The 22,156-nt window shown below is 39.6% G+C and overlaps 1 protein-coding gene across 1 annotated transcript; it reads right to left on the bottom strand.

Annotated features, from left to right (window-relative positions):
• Positions 1-830: 830 nt before the first annotated feature.
• On the bottom strand, positions 831-18,967 carry ehd1a (EH-domain containing 1a). Its single transcript, XM_015007791.2, has 6 exons — positions 18,172-18,967; positions 12,328-12,425; positions 5,592-5,833; positions 4,758-4,928; positions 2,767-2,931; positions 831-1,974 (listed from the first exon to the last, which is right to left on the bottom strand). The coding sequence occupies exons 1-6, from the start codon at positions 18,558-18,560 to the stop codon at positions 1,438-1,440; spliced, it is 1,602 nt and encodes a 533-aa protein (XP_014863277.1). The 5' UTR covers positions 18,561-18,967; the 3' UTR covers positions 831-1,437.
• Positions 18,968-22,156: the final 3,189 nt, after the last annotated feature.

Here is a 22,156-nt window from a genome sequence, read left to right as displayed (position 1 = left end):
GTTAAAATCAATAGTCATATTAACACTGCTGTAACAATTACAAATGATGCTAATGATGTTACACACATAATCACACAGAATAGCTTAGGGAGATTATAAAGGACCTGGGTGTTGACATATCGGTATGAGGGAACTCCAAATAAATATAAACCCAAACAAATTTGGGTAGATTCTCCCCTAATAGATCAAACATAATACATTTGTCCAAATGATTCCTTAATTATAGTTTCCTGTAATGACCATGTCGAGACACAAGAGGGCGCCTCTGCACTCTTACGGGTGAAACCTGACCACCATGTGAAGCCGACAGCCTTGAGTCACGCTGGAGCAAACTGGGCATTTGTGACACAGAAAATGCGTGACCGTGAGTAGGACATCTGAATGAAACGTAGCATTCTTTTAAGGCGGGAACTGATGCGCTCAGCTGCGATTCAGCCCCACGCCAGAGTGGAGGGAGAACAACCTCACTAGTGTGTTTACATGGCTAAACAATCATCCGGCAGCACTAAGAGCCAAGAGAATCACTTGATTAATGAATATCAGACATTTACAGGGTGCACTTCCGGTTCTGTTTATTTTTAGTGTTGCTCTGTCTGCGCTTGGACTGACATTTTCTAAATCATCTTCATGCGTCCTCAGACTCCGCTAGAGAATGTCAAGTGTCTGCCCGTTTCCACTGGTTCAGAAATATGCGGCCAGAAGTAACTTCATGGTTAGATGACCTTATACGTCCTCCTCTGGCCAGCTTTGGGCTTTCTGGCCTGTAGGGGGCAAACGAACACACAAAAACACCTCAGCAACAAATTAAAAGCACAAAGACCGTGACTCAGTTCAAGTTAATTCAGCAAATATTTATTTTTTTTTAATATTTATTAGCTTTAAAGGCTTTGAATAAGGCTTTCTTTTAACACACCATAAATCAGTGCGTCTTCAGAAAGCACAAGTCTCACAGTACAGAACTCCTTTTCATTCATCTGGCAAAATAACAAAAAGGGAAGCATTTGGAAAGAGTAAAAGTTTAACAGTCAGGAAATACAAAAATATAAAGTAATTCTAACAACTGTTTCAATTCATTTCCTCTCTCTCTCTCTCCAAATGGAAAAACAAAACTATATATCTTTGGATCAACTTATTATAATAGGACTGTATACTGACATGTTTACACAGGATTCATGAATCCACATTCAGGCCCTTCACTCCATAAACCTATTCTGTCCTTTCATCACCTCCCCACATACAAATATGAATAACCCTCTCCCTCCCCCCCAGAAACACTCCAGTCTCTCTCTGGTGAAGCACGTTGCAGCGCCGCCTCGTCCCAGTGTGTCAAGAAGCCTGGGGGACTCGCAGCATGATGGAGGACGAAGCTGTTCATGCTTGTGGTTGAACGTTTGGCACTGAGAGTCCTGAACATGAGTGTTGATGCGGCCGACCTCCTTAATCTTGCAGCGAATTCCCTGGGCGTTTGGACGGAGGCACGAGGTGATTGGGCAGCTCAGCTGGCAGCTCGTGACCTTCAAGCTTCACCTTGATCAAGTGATTGGCCAGGGCAAACTCCTCGTCGTCGAGGTAGCCATCTTTATCCACGTCGGCCAGCTTCCAGATCTTTCCCAGAACCGTGTTGGGCAGCTTGGACTTCAGCATCTCCTTCTTGGCAGCGGCACCGGACACTTTGCCGTTGATGGGAGAAAGGGTGTAGAAGATCTCGTCGTACGTAGGCTTGTCGCGCCCCACTACCCACTCCAGCTCATCAATGCCTTCGCTGGCACCCTCACCGTAACCGTGGCCAAACGGACCGCTCATGGTTCCCTCAAACGCGCCACCCTTGACGGTCTGGCTCGGCATAGCAGACTCCTCCTGGCGCACCATCGCCATGAGGCGGGCGATGTCGTTGGCCAGCATGTCCTCCACGGCCTCGAGCAGTTTGGGCTTCAGCGACGCAAACTTGGTGAAGTCCTGGCCATTCAGCAGCTCCTGAAAGGAAACAAAACAGGAATTGAAGATAGAAATAGATCAGTCTACAAGAGTGACCAATGGAAGCAGTGAACAAGAAGCAGGATTTCCTGAGAAACCAGGAAAAATAAATCCCATCCCCATCCTGGTCCTTCCTGGAGGGCAGTGGCAGGAAACCAGGGCAGAGATGTGAGGAGTAAAGGTTCGGAGGTCATTGTACTCTATAGGTTTTTTTCTACAATTTTTCACAATTTAAATGAGTCTGTGACCAAGGGTGTTTTCACACCTGTTAGTCCAGTAGAGTTGGTTTGATTGGGGACCAAATTTGTAACTTTTGTTACATTTTCAGCTGGTGTGGTTCGCCTTCAGACTGCTCTGTACCAAATTAATCAACCAAGAACTACTCAAGAAATCATGAAAACTCATGAGCAACACTTCCTTCTTCGCTAAATGTAAACAAAAATGGAATGGTGTCAAATTTTAACAGCGTTAGCATTTCTATTTTGACTATGGTAAAAGACCACAAGCCATTTTTCCCCACTAGTGCTAGACTCACGTTTTAATTGTATTTACCCAGCATGCCCTGGGCTATAATTAGCTTCTACGATCCGCTTGCATTGGAACTGCACCAGAGTTCACTTCAAGTGAACTGAGAGAGATTTTTAGACAGACCAGAGTTTGATTACATATCCACACCTCCCAAATCTAACCAAACTTTCTAAGCAAACGAATTAGAGTTGGATTAATGTGAACTAAACAGGGTTGATGTGAACCAACCCTTAGCTTGCTCCCACATTTCTTTTTCTCTCTCACCTGCATCTTTGCAAGGTTGGGGAAGTCTCCAGGTGAGATCTGGTGCTCCTTCTCAATTTTCTGGTAGATCTCTCCCAGGTTGGCGATCAGCTCCTTCTTCTTGGAGTCTTTCCCAAACACGCTGGGCATCTCCTTTTTCAGGGAGCTGATGATGTAGGCCTGCACCTGGAAGGCAACAATGAAAAGAAAATGGTTTTAGCATACAATCTAAAAATGTTTATTTTGCATATTTAAAATTTCTTCCGGTTCCAATGTAATTAGAAATGAAAGTTTGATCTTTTACAGGGTATATTTACACTATTATGCCATTACCAAAATATTACTTAAATGCAACATAAAAAAAACAGCATTATTATCATTCATTGCAATAACGTCTGGGACAATTTATTGTCCAGGAAAATATGTTATTGTGACATGCCTACGTTCAACCTTTATCTGTCACGAAGTTGCTGGATTTGAAAACACTGGTTTCCTTTTAGAAATCTCAGAATTACATGAAGATCTGGCCATTAATCCCAGCCGTGCTGATCATTAAATACAAGATAGACCATTTAAAATGTCAACTATTGTCACTATTTGAAAATAAAAGTAAACCTCAGTTTGAGCGTGATGGCTCCGCCTCATTAGCCAGACTTCACCACTGATCTTAATATAAACAACTAAGAAGGCAAAAAAAAAAATCTTCTTGTTTTTACACTTTTAAATGAGAATCAGATCTGGCCCAAATAGGCAGGTCAAAAATGACACGTACACTTCAGCTTATTTTATTCTGGTTGACCAAAATCTGTGTTGATGTGTTTCATGTTGCTATTAATTTCTATGTAGAAACACTTTGAGTTGGTTTTAACTGAAATGTGCTATTTAAATGAGGCTTCTTTGCCTGTTGTATTTCTTTTTATTTGTGGTTAATGACAAAAAACGTCCAAGTTGCACAACAGCAGAGACCACTTTCTGTGTAGCAACTTTGTCATGGGTGGAGAAAACATTTATATGGTGCAAGAGAATTAGAAAGACAATAAAATGTGCAATAAGGCTGGAGGAGAAGACACACCTTTCTGATAGCGGTCACCTTCCAACACTTTTATCAATCAGGTTAAGTCAAGTTCAGGTAATTTCAGTGGATCTTGGTTCATGAATCCAGCCGAGTTTGATAATTACTGTGCCACACTGAGACGGACAATGTGGCATTGTGTTTTCTTGCAGCAGTGGTGATATTTCTTTTCAGCAATATGCTCACATCAACACCTCTTAAAAAACAACAATAAAGCTGCAAAACTGAACAGTTCTCACTTGCAGTCACATTTTTCCCTTAAACAAGACAAGGCTATGTAAAAATGTTTCATTTCATTAAAAAAAAAGAAAGAAAAGAAAAATGACTGACTAATGTAGCTGCAAGCTAAGACCTAGAGATGATTAGTCTGACTAATTAATATTTTGCTGAAATTGTATTAGTAGGTGTTTTTGATATTTTTCTTAAACATCTATATTAGAATAAATTTTTTTCAAATTTTTACAGTACTACAATGATTATTCAGTATTTTAATTTAGTATTAATTGAGTGTTTTCTGTGTCAATTACAATATATGTCACATTTTAATATATCTGTATAAATAAAATAAAAGTGAGGGACTAATTTCAGTCCAATTAAATTCCATCCCTCCTTGGTTGTTAAGGAAACGAAACAATCCTAAAAAACAGACATGATAAAAATCCTAATGGTTCAAAAATGCCTTATTTCCTTTTTGTTTGTGGTTTATGACCAAATCAGCCAAGGCGTGGCAACTGAAGGAGCGCCACCAATCGCTCTTATTAATTTAACAATGTATTAAAAACCACAGTAAGCTAAGAGCTGGAATTGGAATTATGTTTAAAGAAAAGGAAACCAGATGATATTTTTGTTCAATATTTTGTGCTAATATAATGAGATTTTGACCCAACAGTAGATTGATTTGCTGGTGTGACTCAGTCCCTCTGATCTTGTTGATACCAACCTTAGCAAGGCGTGCCCTTTTGATCAGATCATTCAGTTTACGCAGAGCAGCGTTGCGTGGCAAAGACTGGATGTCCAAGAACAGGTCCTGCTCCTCAGCCTCAAACAGTTTCCTGTTATCAGGAACCAGCAGCGGCTGAGCCCAGAATGACCCGATGTACACACGGACCACCTGAAATAAAGTTCCCACAGGTTAGAAATCACCATTTCCCTCCAGTTACTCTTATCTGAGGACATTTGATCAGAGGTCACAAACGTAACAGCGGAACAGTTGTTGGACAAAAAGTGCCAAATAGGATGTGACACAATGTGGAGTCACAGTGAAGCAAAAATAAAATAATAGAATGGGCGTTTTGTGGTTCATTTCCTGCTTAAAACCTCTTCAATGCAACTTTGGGTGAAAGTCAATGAATAATGATCAGCAGGATCCAAAGGTTTCTCTGGGTGATGAATACGGCTCTGGATCAAACATTAACCCGACAGTCAGGAAGAATCACAAGACCGTGTCACATGATACGACATGGGATTTGAAAATGGTGGGATTAAAACCGTTTTTCGCTTTCATTACGGTCAGGGTGTGCACGTCACAAAAGGATAAATCAAAAATGTCAGAAAACACCAGTTTTCTCGTCTTCTTTACCGGAAAACAACGTCTGTCCAGACCTGCCGAAGGTGGTCAGAGATTTTCCACTGAAATATTAACTAAAGCTCAGAGTCTGTCAAACTGCTAATTAGTCATTTTGTAGTTTCAGTGCAAAGTAAGCTCACAATTTAACAATATCCCCACAAAATGACCAAGTTTAAGAATTTGATACAGGTAAAACAAAATCCTTACCTCAGGTGTGTTGATGATTTTTCCCAGTGACCACATCAGCGCTCCGTAGACCCTCATCAGCTGCTGGGTGCTGATCTGATCCGCCTTGTTCAGCACCACACGCATCTTGTCCTCGTGGTTCTTGAGGGCTCGGATCACCTCGGAGAACTCGTCAGAGATGTCCAGCTTGTGGGCGTCGAACAGCAGGATGATGCGGTCCACGCGCTCAGCGAACCACTCGAGCACCGCCGCAAAGTCGTAACCTGGAGAGAAGAGGAGCGGCGAGGGTGAGCCGTTTATTTTGCGCCGCAGACCCAACTTTCTCTGCATTTGAGGTATGCGTTTAACAGCTTTACACCTAGAGACTGAAATCTCAGCCCATTCTTCTTTGCCACATAGTTTAGGTTCAGCGAGGCCTCTCTAACACACGAATATGCTTTGATCGAGTCCACTCCATTGTTGCTTCGGCTGTATGTTCAGTCATTGTGCTGCTGGAAGGGGAACTACTGCCTCAGCCTCAACTCTGTCCTGCTCTGCCGTCTGGTCAGCTTCACTTACCTGGAAGAAAAGCATCAGCCCCCAGCATGATACTGCTACCACCATGTTTCAAAGAGGGAACAGCGTGTTCAGGATGATGTGCAGTGTTCATTTCACTCCACACAACTTTCTGGATCCAGCTCAAAAATAATAGTTTTAGTCTTGTCTAATCACAGCATCTTCTTTCACCGACTGTTGTGTGCTAAATGAAAACAGGACTTCTTAATGTTTGCCTTTAACAAAAGCTTTTGTCTTGCTGTTTTCATATAAATGTATATTCTCCAATCTGAGCTGCTGACCAAAGTTATGACCCTCTTATCTGCTTTCTGTGGAAGGCTGCTTTAACATAAAATCGCCTTTATGGCACTTACTTTCCACATACCTGAAACTGGTGTATGACTTGACGCATTAGTAAATTAAGATATCTAATTACATTCTCACTGGTACAGATGATGTCAGATTTACCATCATTTTCTATGGAAACCTTAATTCAGGATGTCTGCAATTACTGACTAAAATATATTTCAGACAACAGTGATGACTAGTCAAAGTAAATGACTAGTTATTCTAATTAAAGGTATGATACAAAATATTAAGTCTATTTTTAGACAGGAGATCTAAAGATTTGACCAGTCCAAATTAAATTACTAATTTAGCGATATCTGGAACTATAATTTAGATTAGTCACAATTCCTGTTAATATATCTCAAAATGAGTCTTTATCTTTAATTAGCTTTTCTATTTCAGATATCTTGAATTAAAATTAAGGATAGTCCTAGTGTAGTTTTCTCTAGTCAAAATGTCGTTTTTAGATATCTAGAATGAAATTACTAATAGTCAGATGGAACTGATTTTATGTTAAAATGGCCTGCCATAGAGTGTCTGACTAATGCTCTCCATAATCTGTCAGTCTGTTAGCTGGATGACCTTGTGTTGGTATGGCTAGTTTTTAGCAAACTTTTAGATATAATTGAGCATTTGTTCACAAGATGTTCAAAGTGTGCACTGGATGTCATTTGTCTGTCATATGTGATCTTGATCAAGTGAAATAGTTCAAATGTACACCAATTCAATGTCATGTTGCTCAAGTGATGTTTAGAAAAGACTTTCAAAAGGCGTCTTTTCTTACCTGGTTAACATTTAGCCAAGTGCTTTAAGTTAACAGAGCAGGTCTGTCAAGGTAAAGACTGTCAGGAGCCTTCAGGCAAATCTGACTTGTAAATGAACAGCACGTTCTAATACAGAGATCTCTAGTATGCCTAAAAAATGTTAGCAATAAAAAAAAATAAGCATGAGCTGCTGAGATCAAAATGCCACAGAGGAGATGAATGCAACTACAAAGTTAACATTCAAAGCAGAGCAAGAAGCAGCAGAGAGAAAGTCAGGCGTTGTGGTTCCGATTAGTGCCTGTGTATCATCTGATGGGAGAAGAATGCAGCTGGTGTAAGAACTCATCTCAGCTGCGGTTCAAACGCCGCCAGATCTGCTGCATATACATTCCAACAAGGCTTCCTTTGTCCCCGTCTGAATATACCTCAGGAGAGACAGAGATAAAGACAGAGGAGAGGGGAGAGACTGCAGAGGGCGAGATGGAGGCGAGTGAAAGTGAAAGTATGAGAGAAGTGTAAATAGAGGAGTGGAACGTAGGAGGCAGCTGCACTTTGAGCAGAAAAGAGTCTGAAGCTGTGTGTCCACTGAGGGAAATGAAAGGGAGTGTCTGAAATCCAAAAGCCCAGAAGGCAGCCAGTCCAATGTTCATTCCCTCATGAGCTTGATTTGAAACCCACTTCAGGGAGACAGACACACAGACAGCTGCTGAGGCCCAGGCTGACTTGTAGCGCATAGCATCAACAGCTGTTGATGCTATCCTGCAGAGACAGGACGAGATAGAGCCAGAAACTCATGACAAACATGAACAGAGATCCAAATAAAGATCAGTGAGCATCTACGTGAACGTTTAGACCAACTCCCTGTTTAAGACAGTAGTTCTCTAATTTACAACAAGTCCCTTCTCAGGAAAAACCAAGATGTCCAAGTAGCTCTTATTGTGACATATTCTAAAACCGCTAAGAGCTTAGACTTTTTCAGATTGTTGTGTAATTTTATGAGCGATGGTCATTTCTTAGCTTTCCAGTTTTGGTCGTTTTGCGCTCAGCTTTTTCCCCACGTACAAAATTGTGTCGCTTACCACAAGATGTTTCACTTTTACAACTGGGGACTTAAAGGGATTTTCCATATTTTAATCATAGTCTACAGTTAGACCGAATGACACAATTTAAATGTATGTTGTTTTCATTTTATTTCATAGAAACTAACAAATTTGTTGTTGGCAGAATTAACAGAAAAGTCTCAGGCTGAATTAGAATGGGTGGTTTGGTCTGAGGTTTCCCACCAAAGTGGACGTCCAAATCCAATGTGGCCGCATCACATTGAAAAGTTCATTACAGTCAGATTAAAAAAATATTTATTTGCACTTTGATTTTATTGCATATTTTTACAGAGCTGCACAATATTTGAAAGACTATTGATCCTGATACTGATGTGTGCAATAGTGCAATCAAAGAATCACTGGGATGTGATATTTGCTCATCTCAAGTGCCATTTACTGCCAATATTGACTCTGTATTGTTGGACGCAGTTTCACGGCTCTTGATGTCCAAACTTCATGTATTTTTAGTGATGAAATGTGAACATTCACAAAGAGGTGGGGACATTTCATTCATAAAAAGAACACAATTATGGGATCATTATTCTTTAATTGTAGCTTGATGTAGATGCTAAAACTGTGCAGCCCTAAATCTTGTACAGGCAGTACTGTTTTTCAATCCATAACCAAATGCACATGTTACTGTTCTCTTCCTTATATGTACATCCTGCATTTTACTGAACTTTTATTGCATTGCTGGCTTAACATAACTTCCCTTACTTCTTTTCCTGTAGACTATAGAGTAGAAACAGAGCCTTACTACAGAGCCTCTTAAATGATGATGTGGCCACAGTGTTCAAAAGAACTGAGTGTAGAAAAATGCATCATCATTGCTGGCAGCAGTTACTTTGGTCGCTAACCACATCATTGAGCAAGAAACAACTGGCTGGACCTGGAAAGCTGCTGAGTTGATTTCTGTTTGAGATTGTTCTCAGATTCAAGTTTTGACTTTTAAAACAGCATAATTCTCCAAACTGTTCATATGTATTGCATTAAAACCACCGACTAAAAGGCAATTCAAGTACCATCAGGGGTTCCTGAGCTGCAGCTTGGGAACCTTTGGAGATAAGAGTTTGAAGGACATTTATCCGTTTTACTTTCAAATCGGTGTGTTAACTATAAAGAAAGAGTTTTGGTTGATTTGGGAAACAACTAGTAAGGCCAGTTTTATGCTGGTGCGAATACATTTGGGCATATTTGTACAGTAAACATTTGAGAGACCCATCAGGGTCGTCACTTAATTGGCACTTTTTCCTGAAAATCTTGATTTGATTTCTCAGAATATACAACTCTACCGTTTTCTCAGAAGGGATTTAAAGTGCTACTGGAAAATGACAGATCAGAGGTAACTATGGGAAAGTCGCCAGATAGTTCTGCAAAAATCACAGTTTCACTATAATTTTGGTAACTTCATAGCTTAGTCAGGAACAAGAACCGAGGCGTACATGCTGGCCTAATCAAAAAAAAGCACACAGAGTTTCTCAACAGGAGGGACGCATTCATGAGTTGGATTTTGCCTTTGGGAGTTTTACTGAAGCTTCTTCAGATGAGCAGGTTTGAATTAAGAATGAAGTACTGCTGAAACATATCAGACAAGAACCGATATAAAGTTTCCTGCAGAAAGGTCCAGACAAGCATGTGCCCGTCACAGATGAGCTGCACAGCCTAACCACGTCTGTTTTTATTCGACACAGACCGTACAGTATGTCTGGATTACCCTACTGTATCCATGTTTATACAGATACAGAGTCCGGGATGACGCGCATTCAGAAAAGGTTGAGAGTGGGAATGTGTAAGTGTGTATGAACAGAAAAAAACGGAGGAAACCTTGGATTTACTCCACTCCACTGTCAGAGAAGGTCACCTCAACCTGAGCCGGCCTCTTCATTCATGCAAACACCTTCAACACGTTTGAACTACGGACACGCTTCGTCATAGCAACAAAAGCAAACACACTGCTCATAAAACTTTAGGGACATTCAGCTTTCGGGTGAAATGCACTGCAACTTTTAGAGGTGACCTTAATTTGACCTTCTCTGAACTACTGAATGAACACGTTCGGTGTTTCAGTTCTCTGACAAGGAGCTTAAAACTGCAAAACTCACAACAGGCATTTGATCCACAAATCAACCGATAAACTTCTCGGTTCAATCAGCTGGTATCTAAACAGCCTTCCTCGTCATGTTCACATTTTGATATCAGGAGACGAAGACGACGCCCAACATCTGATCAGCAGCACCTCGGCACGGCGAGGCTTCAGACAGGAAGCCTTGCCTCCAAAAGCCAAATATCCCTAACTTTGAGAGTAGTGTGTGCAACATTATCACAACATTCATCTCCTTTAAGAACTTAAAACTAAATTTTAATTCAAAGCAACCTTTAAGTAGAAGTGTCTGAATACAGTGTGCTGCAAAAGTATTCACATCCTGTGAACTTTTCTACATTTTTGTCAAGTTACAATCACAAATATGAATGTATTTTACCATGATATATCAGCAGAACATATTTGTTCTTTTGTTCTACAAGATTTTATCATCTTCTTATCAAAATTCCTCAATTTCAGTCGGAAGAAGAAGAAAAAAAAATAGCCAGAGCATCTTCCTCAACATGTTTACTGTGTGGTTGATGTAGTTTATGGCAAACTATAAACAGAACTTCTTATAACTTTCTTCTTGACATAAAGGCCAGATTTGGGGATTGCAAGCTGTCCTCTTGAATCTCTGCAACTGCTCCAGAGACACAATGGGCCACACAGCTGCATCTCTTAAAACTTTTGTCTGGCCCATTTTTTTAGGTGATAGATTTAACAGTGTTCAAGTTTATAACCTAATTCGTACTTTGAACTGCAGCATCATTTTTTCCATGATGCTGCCGTTCCCTCACATTTTCCCTTACTAAAATGTGACTTCTGAAGTAAACTAGTAAAAGGTTAAATTTAAAACACACACAACACTTTACTTTTGTAATTTAAAAAAGTTGAAAGACTAAGTACATAATTCATGCCACTATCCATTAGACTATATGTTGATCTAACATATAAAAGCCAAATAAAACAGATTAGAAGTTGCAAAAAGAAATGAAAAACTATAGATAGTATAACTAATTTTACATTGACTTTAGCTTAAAAAAATAAAATCCTAAACTTCTTGGTATTCTTTTATTTGTGTGTTGCTTCCTCCTCTGGGAAATCAGAGACAGTCATTTAGAGCAGACCGATGGACTTTGCCATTTCACTTCACTTCCTATAACCAAGGAACAAAAACAAAGCCTCACGGCTTGTGCATTTCCTCATAAACCAACTATAAATCAGGTGCAAAAAGCAGAAGCTTTGATCAGCGGTATTCTTATCTTCTCTGCATGTTTGTAAGCTCACTAAAAGCTTTTTTAAAAAAGCACATATGCAGCAATGACCTAATGACCTTAAAGGTCAGGCTGTTGTGGCAGCAAGTGGAAAAATATGCAATGTTTTAATCAAACAGTACACTGGGAAATAAAAATTACCGCACAGGGCTACTGGAGACAAAAATAACCAAAGAGGATCAAAATCTGAGGTTTTCCCTTGTGGGTTAAAGAAAGGGCAGCATTAATAATGGCACACAGATGATGCCGTAGAAACCTCCACACAAAAAGGCAGGAAATGAGCTTCAAAGTGTTGCACGGCCTCTCCTCGTTTCTGCCGAGCTGTGTGGTTCTCTGCCACACTGACAAGAACTGGTTATGCTTTGCCTTCTCGGTGTCAGAGGAGTTAAATACAGGTTTGACAGCACTCTGAGCAGACTGCTACAGCTTCAGTGCAGGCACACTCGGCGAGCAACAAAGCACATGAAAAAGAGGACAAATATAACGATGCTTTCTTTTTATATCTGAACTCATTACTTCCTCTTGGTTTATTTTGCATTTGTGCAAGGCTGTATATTTTCACCACTTAGGGGTTTTCGATCAGAGGGTGTGGCATGGTGCAACTAACACAAGTGAATGTAAGTGTGTGTGTGTGTGTGTGTGTGTGAAGCAGACCTCTGCTTATCCTCTGTTTTTCTCCAGACAGGATTCCAGGAGTATCAATGATGCTGATGCTTTCCAGGACAGGATTGGGCATCTGGGCACACATAAATCTAGACGGCAGGGGAACAAAGAACGGAGAGAAGGAGAGTAAATTAGAGCGAGACAAAAACGAAAGCAGAGAGAGGGATAGGGGCGCTAAGAGAGGAGAAAACCAGTTGAGTGAGGTTGTTCTAACACAAACTTGGCTTTCATGAGTAAACTGAAGCTATCCACTTCTTTGTCTCTAAAAGGTCTTTATTTAGGCCTCATTTAGCATTACAAAACAAAATTGTTCTCGTTTAATCTTTGGCAAAATGGTTTGTAAAAACATTTTTATTTCATCAACGTCATAAGTATTAAGTTATATTTTGCGATTTGTTATTTAGTGTTTAAAACTTAAAGTTCTTTTTGAAAGTAGGAGAAAGTTTCACTTTTCTAATCGCTGTTATCAAGCATGAAATTGCTGGACAAAATGAAGAAACCATCACACCCCAAAGCTGCAACCACAAAAATGTTACATTACTGATTATATTGCAATTTTTCAACATTCATCTAAGCTTGTATTACAGTTTTGGGTGAATTTAAGAACAATTCATCCAAATTGTCTGGAAACATCCATAATCATCCAACCTGAACAGACTTTTCCAGATTGTGTGGGAACACAAACACGTATTTAGAGGTATAAACGGTCGTAAAGATGCAGGTAATGTTTGTATACTCTACGGTGAAGACTCTGTGCAGATCTAATACACAAACATTAATCAAGCTTGACCGGTTAATTGAGCTCACGTTGAAACTTTAACTGTCGTTTGTGTATTTTTCCAACAACATGGCTACTGATTTTCCAACAGCACAAAGACGATGATGTAAGGAAGATGAATATGGAAATTATTGGAACAACAAACAATAAATCTTAAAATTGTAGGCCTGACTCCTTCCCAGATCAACATGATTTACAACAGCAGAGCGCCTGAGGATGTTCACAGGCCTTTAAACCTTAAAGGGGAGTCGCACACGCCAACAGAAATCTGAAAAGCAGATGCACACATGCCACAAAGCGTGGGAGAAGATGACTTGTTTAATAGCAAAACACACAGACCCACTCAGGACAAAGAGTTAGATTGTTAGGACACCCCATAGCTGAGAGTATTGTGTCTCACTCTGCTGCCCATTCAGCCAAACAGAACCGATACTCACAGCATGAGCTCAGAGGCACCGGGTCATAAGACTTGGAAAACCATGCTTTCACATTCCTGCTCCAACCGCACAAACACTACTAACCCTAACAGAGGTCCTGCACCACATTCAAGATGGATATGGAAAAATTGACCAAGATCCAGGCAAAAAAAAAAAAAAAAAAGAAGGTAGGAAAATGACTCCTTCCATCGAGAGCTGAAGAGTGGTGTCACCTTACAGTGACACTGCTAGGAAAAGATAGCAGCCGTTCTGGTTTTTCCTCTCCTTCTCCCTCAGATCTTTTATCAAATGTCATTCAGTTGGAAATTTTTTTAAGTTTTCCATTGAACGGTCTCTGCTGTGCGGGACAAAATGCTCGGATCAAGTTAAGCTGCAATTCCCAGACACACTAAAACAATGTGCAGATACAGAGACAACAACTCATCTGCTGTGTGATAATTTATCATAAAAGCTAGAGAACACTGTCACTGTTAGGACAGTTCAAGATGAGGACAAAGGAAAACATTTAACATCATATCTGGAATTTTCTCCTCCAGTCATGACACACACCTCCTGACCTTCAGCCTTCTTTCTCATCATAACCTCAGCTTCCCATATTGCAGAGGAAACGGGCCGGCTATTACTTGCACTGGAAACGTGACCAATCGCAATTTTCCACATTTGTTCCTTCAAAAAAATCATGATTTTTTTTTCTTTGTTTCCAGTTGCCTATAAAAATATCCAGGTACCTTTGGTGTGTATTGAAGCACAGCGTGAGGCTTCGCAAGGCTCCGGCCCGGACTCAGTAAAGAGCAAAGTCAGCGCCCTGGAACAACAGGACGGGATGGAGCCGGACAGTGTGGGCCAGAGCGGAACCTAAGCTTTGCTGACTCCAGTTTTACTGACTAACGGCTTACAGAAAACACAGAAATACACTGGGGCCCACAGACTGCAGCGGCACAAAAAGTACATCAGAATCAAAAAGCATACGCCTTCTTGTCAGGAGTTTTATTAGTACTATTGAGTTAATTCTGAGGACACTTGGTTGAAAAAAAAAAAGCTAATCAGAAACAACGCAAGGTTTCCTCAAAAGCAGGCGCTGAAGGTGTGAGAACCTCATGACTGATTTCTGTTTATGCTCTTCATAAATAACTGCTTACACTGAAGGTAGGACCCACCTGAGCCTGGTAGTTAAAGGCTAATCTGCAGACTGAATAACTATGGTTAAAAGCTGCACAGAAGGGCTGACATCACATTCTCATCAACTCAGCCAATTAAGAGTCTGATCCTTGATTTTCAATTGTTACCTTTTAGAAAAGGCAGGACTACAGCAGCTGATGCAACATAATTAAGTGAAAATTTCAGGTGAAATGTGCTTCTACTACTTGTCCAGACCAGCTGAAACACTAAATGTAGATTACAGTTACTAATGTGTACAATATTAAACCCCATGGACCCAACAACACTACAAAAACCTAAAACCCTGAAACAAAATGAAGCCTCTAATCAGAAAGTATGTGTTTGTGTTTCAGAGTTTATGTTCTAGCTGCAATGTGCTTTTGATTAATCTTGATAAGATTGCTGTGGATGTAAAAATAGTCACCATATGGAAACTATGATGCATTCGGGACTTAAAACTAATATTTTCATGTTTTAGTGACAACAGAATCATTTCTAATCAAGGGGTATTGAAGAAAAAACAGTTTCCAATATTTAAATGGAACAAGTTTTGGGTGGTTCTAAGGGCACTGATTGGTCTCGAGGATCAAGAAAGTAACTTATAGAAATGCGTTTACATAAATGTTAAAACTGCCAATCTGTTTTGGCAGTTTTTTATTAGAAATAATCTGTGAACGAAAATAAGAAACAAATAACATTTTAATTAAATAGAGCTCCTCCACCTCCCTCCTGTGGAGTGAAATACATCACTCAATAAGAAAACCAATCAGGACCAGGAGGAGGGTCTTGGTGCTGTCAATCACACTCATGTACACACTGCTCCAGATTGTCGGTCTGCTGCAGCTGTCCCAGGAATGATAACTAGTTTTAGCATTCATGGCAGGCTCCGTTGTGGGGGAGGAGCTGAAGCGTAGCAGAGTCTTAAGGATGAGGGTGTGAGCAGCATAGGGTGATTGACAACACCCAGACCCTCCTCCAGTTGTTTCTAACCAAGCAGAGTATTTCTGAAAATGGCAGGGAGAAAATAACAGAGGAGCTCAAATTTCCTTCACAGCTCATCTGTTTCATATTATAGCTGGACAGGGACTGTTTTAACAAATATGCAATAAATATTTTTCATGAGTTACCTACTGCAGCTTTAAAACATAAACCAGCTTTATGATTCTGAAAAACATAAATAAATCACAAACAGGAGTTATCCTGCTTCATAGCTGAGGAGTCGGGTGAATTCCTGTGCTGAATCAGAAGTATCTGGTCCAATTTGTCAAAAATAGACCTACAACTCGATAATGACAGAGTTTTTAATAAACATTTTATTTATCTTAAGCAGAGCTTCAAATATTCAGATGAGCCTGAGACAAAGATGCAGACTGAATTCAATAAAACTACATAATGTGAAAGCACTTGACCCAACAACTTGACAAATGATGCGACAACAAACAATAAGCCATTGCTTAAATTAAGTCTTATCTGCTTTCCTTTTTAGTCTTTAATGAAGTTTGAATGATAAATAATGTCTGACAAAAACCAACACTTCCTACTCTTTTAAAGCGATACGTGAATTACAATTATTACACTTTCCCCATTATGAATGATGGTTACTTGGCAGACATTAGCTTCCATTGAAGATAAGAACAACACTCCACATAATTCCAGGAAGGAATGTCAAAGGATATTGATAATAGGAAAGAGGCCCAACTGAGCAAGTCCCAACTTGAGTGTTTATCTTACTACAACTCATGGCAACATAACAAACAGTCTGATGTCGACAGCAAATTAAGATTACAATAACTAAACAAAACCAGACTGGAAAGTGTTCTGGCTATCTATTTAGCTGGATGTTTCTCTGTAGTTGACATTATCTGGACGATGGAATGGGAGATTCCCACATGCTGAACCAGGAAGTGATGTCATGATATAGGATGTCTGAGCTCATAAGACATTCAGACATTGTATAACAAGATCAGGTGTTTTGGCTTTAAGCAAGCAGTCATACCTTTGCTCTCCAAGCCCGACTGGGAGGAGCTCATTTGATACAGCTAGCGGAAACTGAAAAGTTTCAAGTGTCCCTGGATTTCACTTTAACTTAAGTCATACCACTGTTTTTATTTAATGTAATATTAATTTGTGTCAGTATGTTCAAAAAGAAACCTGACCTGGGAAATACCTCTGACTCATCTGAGCTTTAGGAAAGACTTAAGTCATTCATAAGACCGGAAAATCCATTCCAACAATCCTATGGGAAGCGCTCTGGAATGTCCCAAGCAATCATGATAATCACTCTCACAGAACGACCTCTCATGAGCCAAATTAATTAACAAAAATGAAACATCTGTTAGCTGTACAGTCACACCACCGCACTGTAGATAGATAGTAAAACATTTAACCCTCTGTGACTTTATAGGACACAAACAGCAAGTTTATAAGAGGTTGGTTTCATCTCCTGTTTTACTTTGAAAAGCAAATGAACAGCAATTTCTAGGAAGCGTTTATTCAGACGTTTGTAAAACATGGGATACCTCACAAGGGTTTGAGAGAAAATTAAGAAGGCTTAGAAGTTTATAACACAGTGTAACTTTCTCAAAGTTTGGGATAAATTAGGTTCAGGAATCCCACTTCATTTTGAATAAATATTAAAAACCAGGTATGATCTTTAAAGCGAGTTATCAGAGCAAATTAACTTTAAGAGGAAAACTGAGAGCCTATTCTTATAGAGCTTAGATATTTGGCCAAACAAATTACTTTCTTGGCAAACAACTGAATCAAAGACATCTACACAACCTGGCATTGAAACACAGCTGAGCCTAGTCATAGGAGCTGGCTGGTGTTGTAATACTTATACAGCAGGAGGGACGTGAAACTTATGGCCCTGGCTTATAAGGACGCAACAAGGTCAGCATGCTGCCAAGCCGCATAGCTCACATTCATCTAGGTTCCAGGGAACATGCTTTTTTTTCAGGATCTAATCTGTCCAGAAGAATTTTGAAAAGTACTTTTAAATACTTAAAAAAAAGTATATTGTGATGTGGATTTGTACCAAAGTGAAAGGAAGAGAGCTTCCTTTAATTTGATTAAACCATTGGAAAGCACCTTCTTTTCTCTTTGCTATAAGCACACACACAGGTGGCGCTTCCACCTGTCTACCAACACTAAACGTGCATTCCTTTAGGATGATGAAAGGGGGAAACCTCACTCAGGGCCATTCGGTGAAGATTGCTCAACAGCACAATGTGAATTTGCCCAAGAAAGAAAAAAAGGTGTGGTGCATGTTAGGACGTGTAGGAGGGGGGGGGGGTTAAATCACATATGATATCTTTATGAGACTTTTCCTCCCTACACTAATTAGTGAAAACACTCACCTTCGAAGAATAACCTAAAAACTCAGGTATTACAATTTAAACATCTGTTTGTTTCCTAGTGAGCACTTTAAAGTTCACAGGGGGTTGGGGGGGGGGGTAATACCTGTTGAGAAAGGCGTTTCCAAAAGCGTTGAGTTTGCGGAAGGGCTTCTTGGGGTCCACCACCAGGGCATTACCCGGGATCACCCCGTCCTGCTCGCCGTGCATCACCGCGATGAAAGAGTCCGTGGTGGGCTCGGGGCCAATGCGCATACCGGGGAAGTCCTGCTCCATGAGGTGCCGGATGAAGGTGGTCTTACCGGTGGAGTACTGCCCAACCAGGAGCACCATTGGCTTGTTGTCGAAGTCGGCATCTTCTAGCGCCGGGGAGTGGAAGTCGTGGAATCGATACGTGTCCTCCAGCGGGAACAGTTTGGTTCGGTAAAGCTTCCGCAGCCCCTCAGACACGTTCTGGAACAGCTCGGGGTCCTTCTTCAAGGTCTTCCTGAACATGGTTGCTGATTTTTACCCTTCAGTAGGCACAGCTGTGTCGGTCTCCCCTTGAATGGTTGTCTATTTAAGCTGTGAGAGGTCTCACACGCCGACAGGAGATTAGCTGTCTGTGAGCTAGAGAGTGAAACAACGACTGGGGCGAGGTCTTGCAAGTTTAGTCCCCACCCTCCTCTTCGTTAGCTTACCAGTGGCCACGCAAGAAGAGCCTTACTCATTAATGGGAGGGCTCCGTTCAGCTGACTTTAACTTAATTCAACACAGCCACCCGTGACCCACTTTGAATACCAGGCTCCCGGCAGACAGGTTCCGTCAAATGCACCGAGGCTGTGAATGGAAAAGCCGTTAAAGACCTTTTGAAAGTAGCTTCTCTCTTAGCACCCGGCTGACAGTTAAGAAACCACCATCACCGGAAGTGCTACTTCACAATAAAAGTCTCAACGAACGAAAGCAGTAAATCCCGTATACGTCATCGGAATATTTCGAATCAACAGGTGTATGGCAGGCTGAGGTAACATATAATTAAAACAACAGGCCATGTCCCTAATAACTTTATGACGAGCATTACATCATCAGATAAAAAACAAATACAGTGAATTGATATATAAATGAAATGATAGAGGTAGGAAAAATATACTGCTACCTGACGTAAGTTGTGCCAATTAAGGCCATAAAGTAAATTCGTCATTTAAATTCGTCATTAATGTTTTATGTCGTTAAAATATTGACTAGTTAAAGTGATGCCCATTTGTTAATTAAGTAGTGTCAGACATGCCTTAAATTGTCTCTTATTTTAGTAAGAAATAACATTATATGATGTATTATGCTAAAACATTTGCCATATAACAATATTTTTTGTTTCAAGCACAAGCCAGTTGTTTCTGATTTTAAACCCGTTTTAAGTTCATATATCAAAATTGAAATTATATATTGATATCCATCTATTATTTATTTATCTATTTATATGACAAAGATTTTAGTGTGTATTTGTTTTGGGGGAGGAAAGGAGAAAGATGACAAGCATTTTGTAATTTTGAAATGTGACTGTTATGACTGATATTGTGTCTGCAATAAAAATATTTCTAACAAGTATTTATGCATGTTATTTTCTACAAACATATATTCAATAATATGTTTCTCTAATAGTGAAGTATTTTTTCTCCTCAGATTAAAACAGGTTCTTCAACAAAAATAAAACTTGTGGATTCAGTTGTTACAGTGATGTGTTTCTCATTCATACATGTGTTTGTTACCTCATCGCATCAAATCATTTTGCACATTTGGGATTTGTTTACATATCCCAGATGGTTTTTGCTTTCCTCTGTCATCACTTTATTTCCCAGCAGGAAGCATTGTCTTGATTTGTGTCTGATCCTTAAGCATCTTTTCAGCATGTTGCAAATTGGTTCTGTTTGTCCCTTTCAGTGTCACAGTTAGGATGACTGTGTTGCCTTTCGTGTTACATGTTCTTACTTTATGATCATTTATGAGCTGTGAATCATGTTTTTAGAATCGGGATTAGGACATCTGTTCAGTAATATACACACTGGTCTCATTATACTTCACTTGGTCATGTGTCCTTTTGCTTTTACTTTCAAGAGGCTTCTTTGAATTACCCACTGGATCTATAAAGCCACAGTTCAATTTCACTTTTGGTTTTATTTTTATTTCTGCTGTAACTAAATCCTCTTGTCCACCTGCTACTGACAGTCTAACTTTGGGGATTTTGCACTTATGAAACACATTTAAACATTTATTCCAAGAAATTGCTTACTGTTTACAGGAATTGTGGAATTGTGCATGTATTCACACACAGCATCCAGCTGCATCCCATTAAGTCAGACCATTGAAAAGTTTATTTATTTCATTCTTTACCCTTTCGGTGGTTTTTTATGTTATATTTTGTTATTTTTATCACTTAAATATTTCAGATCATCAAATGGGTAAATAGAAAAGATAGTTTCAAATGATGATGTAATTTTTGAACTTGGGTAAAATAAAAACCTATCCAAACAAATGTGACATTATATGAAAAGTTATCACCCCATAAATCTTACAACTGGTTGTGCCGCCTTTGGCAAGATGAACGACTATCTAACATTTGAGGTTGGACTTTGACTAGGTCACTCCATATGCTTAATTTTGTTTGCTGTGAGCCAATCAGTGTTGGACTTGATGATGTGCTTTGAATTATTATCCTGCTTTCTAGCCCAGCTGAACTCAAGCTCAATGTCAAAAACTGAAAGCTGAGTGTTTTTTGGTAGAGAGCAGAATTTATGATTTAATTAGTTAAGGCTAGTTATCCATGTCTTGATACAAGAAAGCACCTCAAACCAAACCCCAAACAGTCTTGGAGAACGTTAAGATGCTTTTCTGCAAATGTGAGACAGGCCTTTGTGTTCTTTCAGTCAGGAGTGGCTTCTCACATGGATGTCATTTTTGTTTTATCTCTCTCTTACTGCTGAATCAAAAGCACCAACTTTGGGAGAAGTCAATGACATCTGCAGTGTTTCAGTTCTTATATTTGGTTCTTTTGTGACATCCTGGATAAGTCTTTGATGTTATTGAAGTAATTCTGGCAGCTCTGACTTTACAGAGAAAGAACTACTGAGTTTGGGTCTCTGGAGTACTAAATCCTTAAAAAACTATTTGTCATTGTCATTCTTTCCAGACCAACAGATGTCAAAGATTTTGCTTCTTCTTATCCATTTTTGAGATCTTTTACCTTATTTCCTTTCAAACTGGCTCAGGCCTGGCTGTGATCAGGGCTGAAGGGCATGACCGATACAAATAGTTATTTTTAGTTATTTCATGATTTAACAAGATGGGGTGATTTTTTTTTTACGACAGAGTACCAGGTTGACTTGAACAGTGTTTTTTGTATTTGCTTGGGTTATAATATTTGATAATCTGAAATATTTATGTGCAAAAAAGAAAAAAAAAGAAAAAACAGAAGAAACTTGTAACGGGGCAACTAGATTTTCACAACACTGCAGACTGCTAACTCACAGAGGGATTCATTTCTAAATGAAAAATTGAAATTAAGATTCTGAATTAATTATTTAATTACTGAATTATATAACAGATATTTATCACATTTTAAATTTAATTACTGAAATAAATGGGGATTTTAAAATCATTTTAAAATGTAGTGACCTGTGAAAGTTGAGACGTATTATGTTAAATCATTGCATAGATATTTTTATGACAGCGATAAGCAGCATGACCGTTATCTCAGGCTGTATGTTAGATCAGCTTAATCTGTATGATGAGAGAGAAAAAAAATCACATTGACACCTTAACTGGATTCACACAATAAATTTTATTCGACAGCAACCATCAACCTTTTAATTAAAACAAACTGTAGAAGGAGCTGTGTGGCGTTTCAATGAGGAGAGGTGTCCCTCCACAGATAACAGCAGCTCCACTGGATGCCACAGTTTTTCCAAATGGAGATGCTGTTACAGCTGGTGAGACCCGCAGAAACAACACAGCTGATGGACCGGAGCAAAAGGTTTCCCCCAAATCCGGCTCCCCAGTCTTCAGCTGAGAACCGAGTCAAAGCAGGAGCCTCCGTTTTACCTCCACGAGGATTAGAT

Source organism: Poecilia mexicana, unplaced genomic scaffold (assembly GCF_051168715.1).
Source record: "Poecilia mexicana isolate PSO_F unplaced genomic scaffold, ASM5116871v1 scaffold_10, whole genome shotgun sequence".
Lineage (NCBI taxonomy): Eukaryota > Metazoa > Chordata > Actinopteri > Cyprinodontiformes > Poeciliidae > Poecilia > Poecilia mexicana.
Note: the sequence above shows the minus strand (reverse complement) of the source record. Positions and strands in the feature narration are given on the sequence as shown.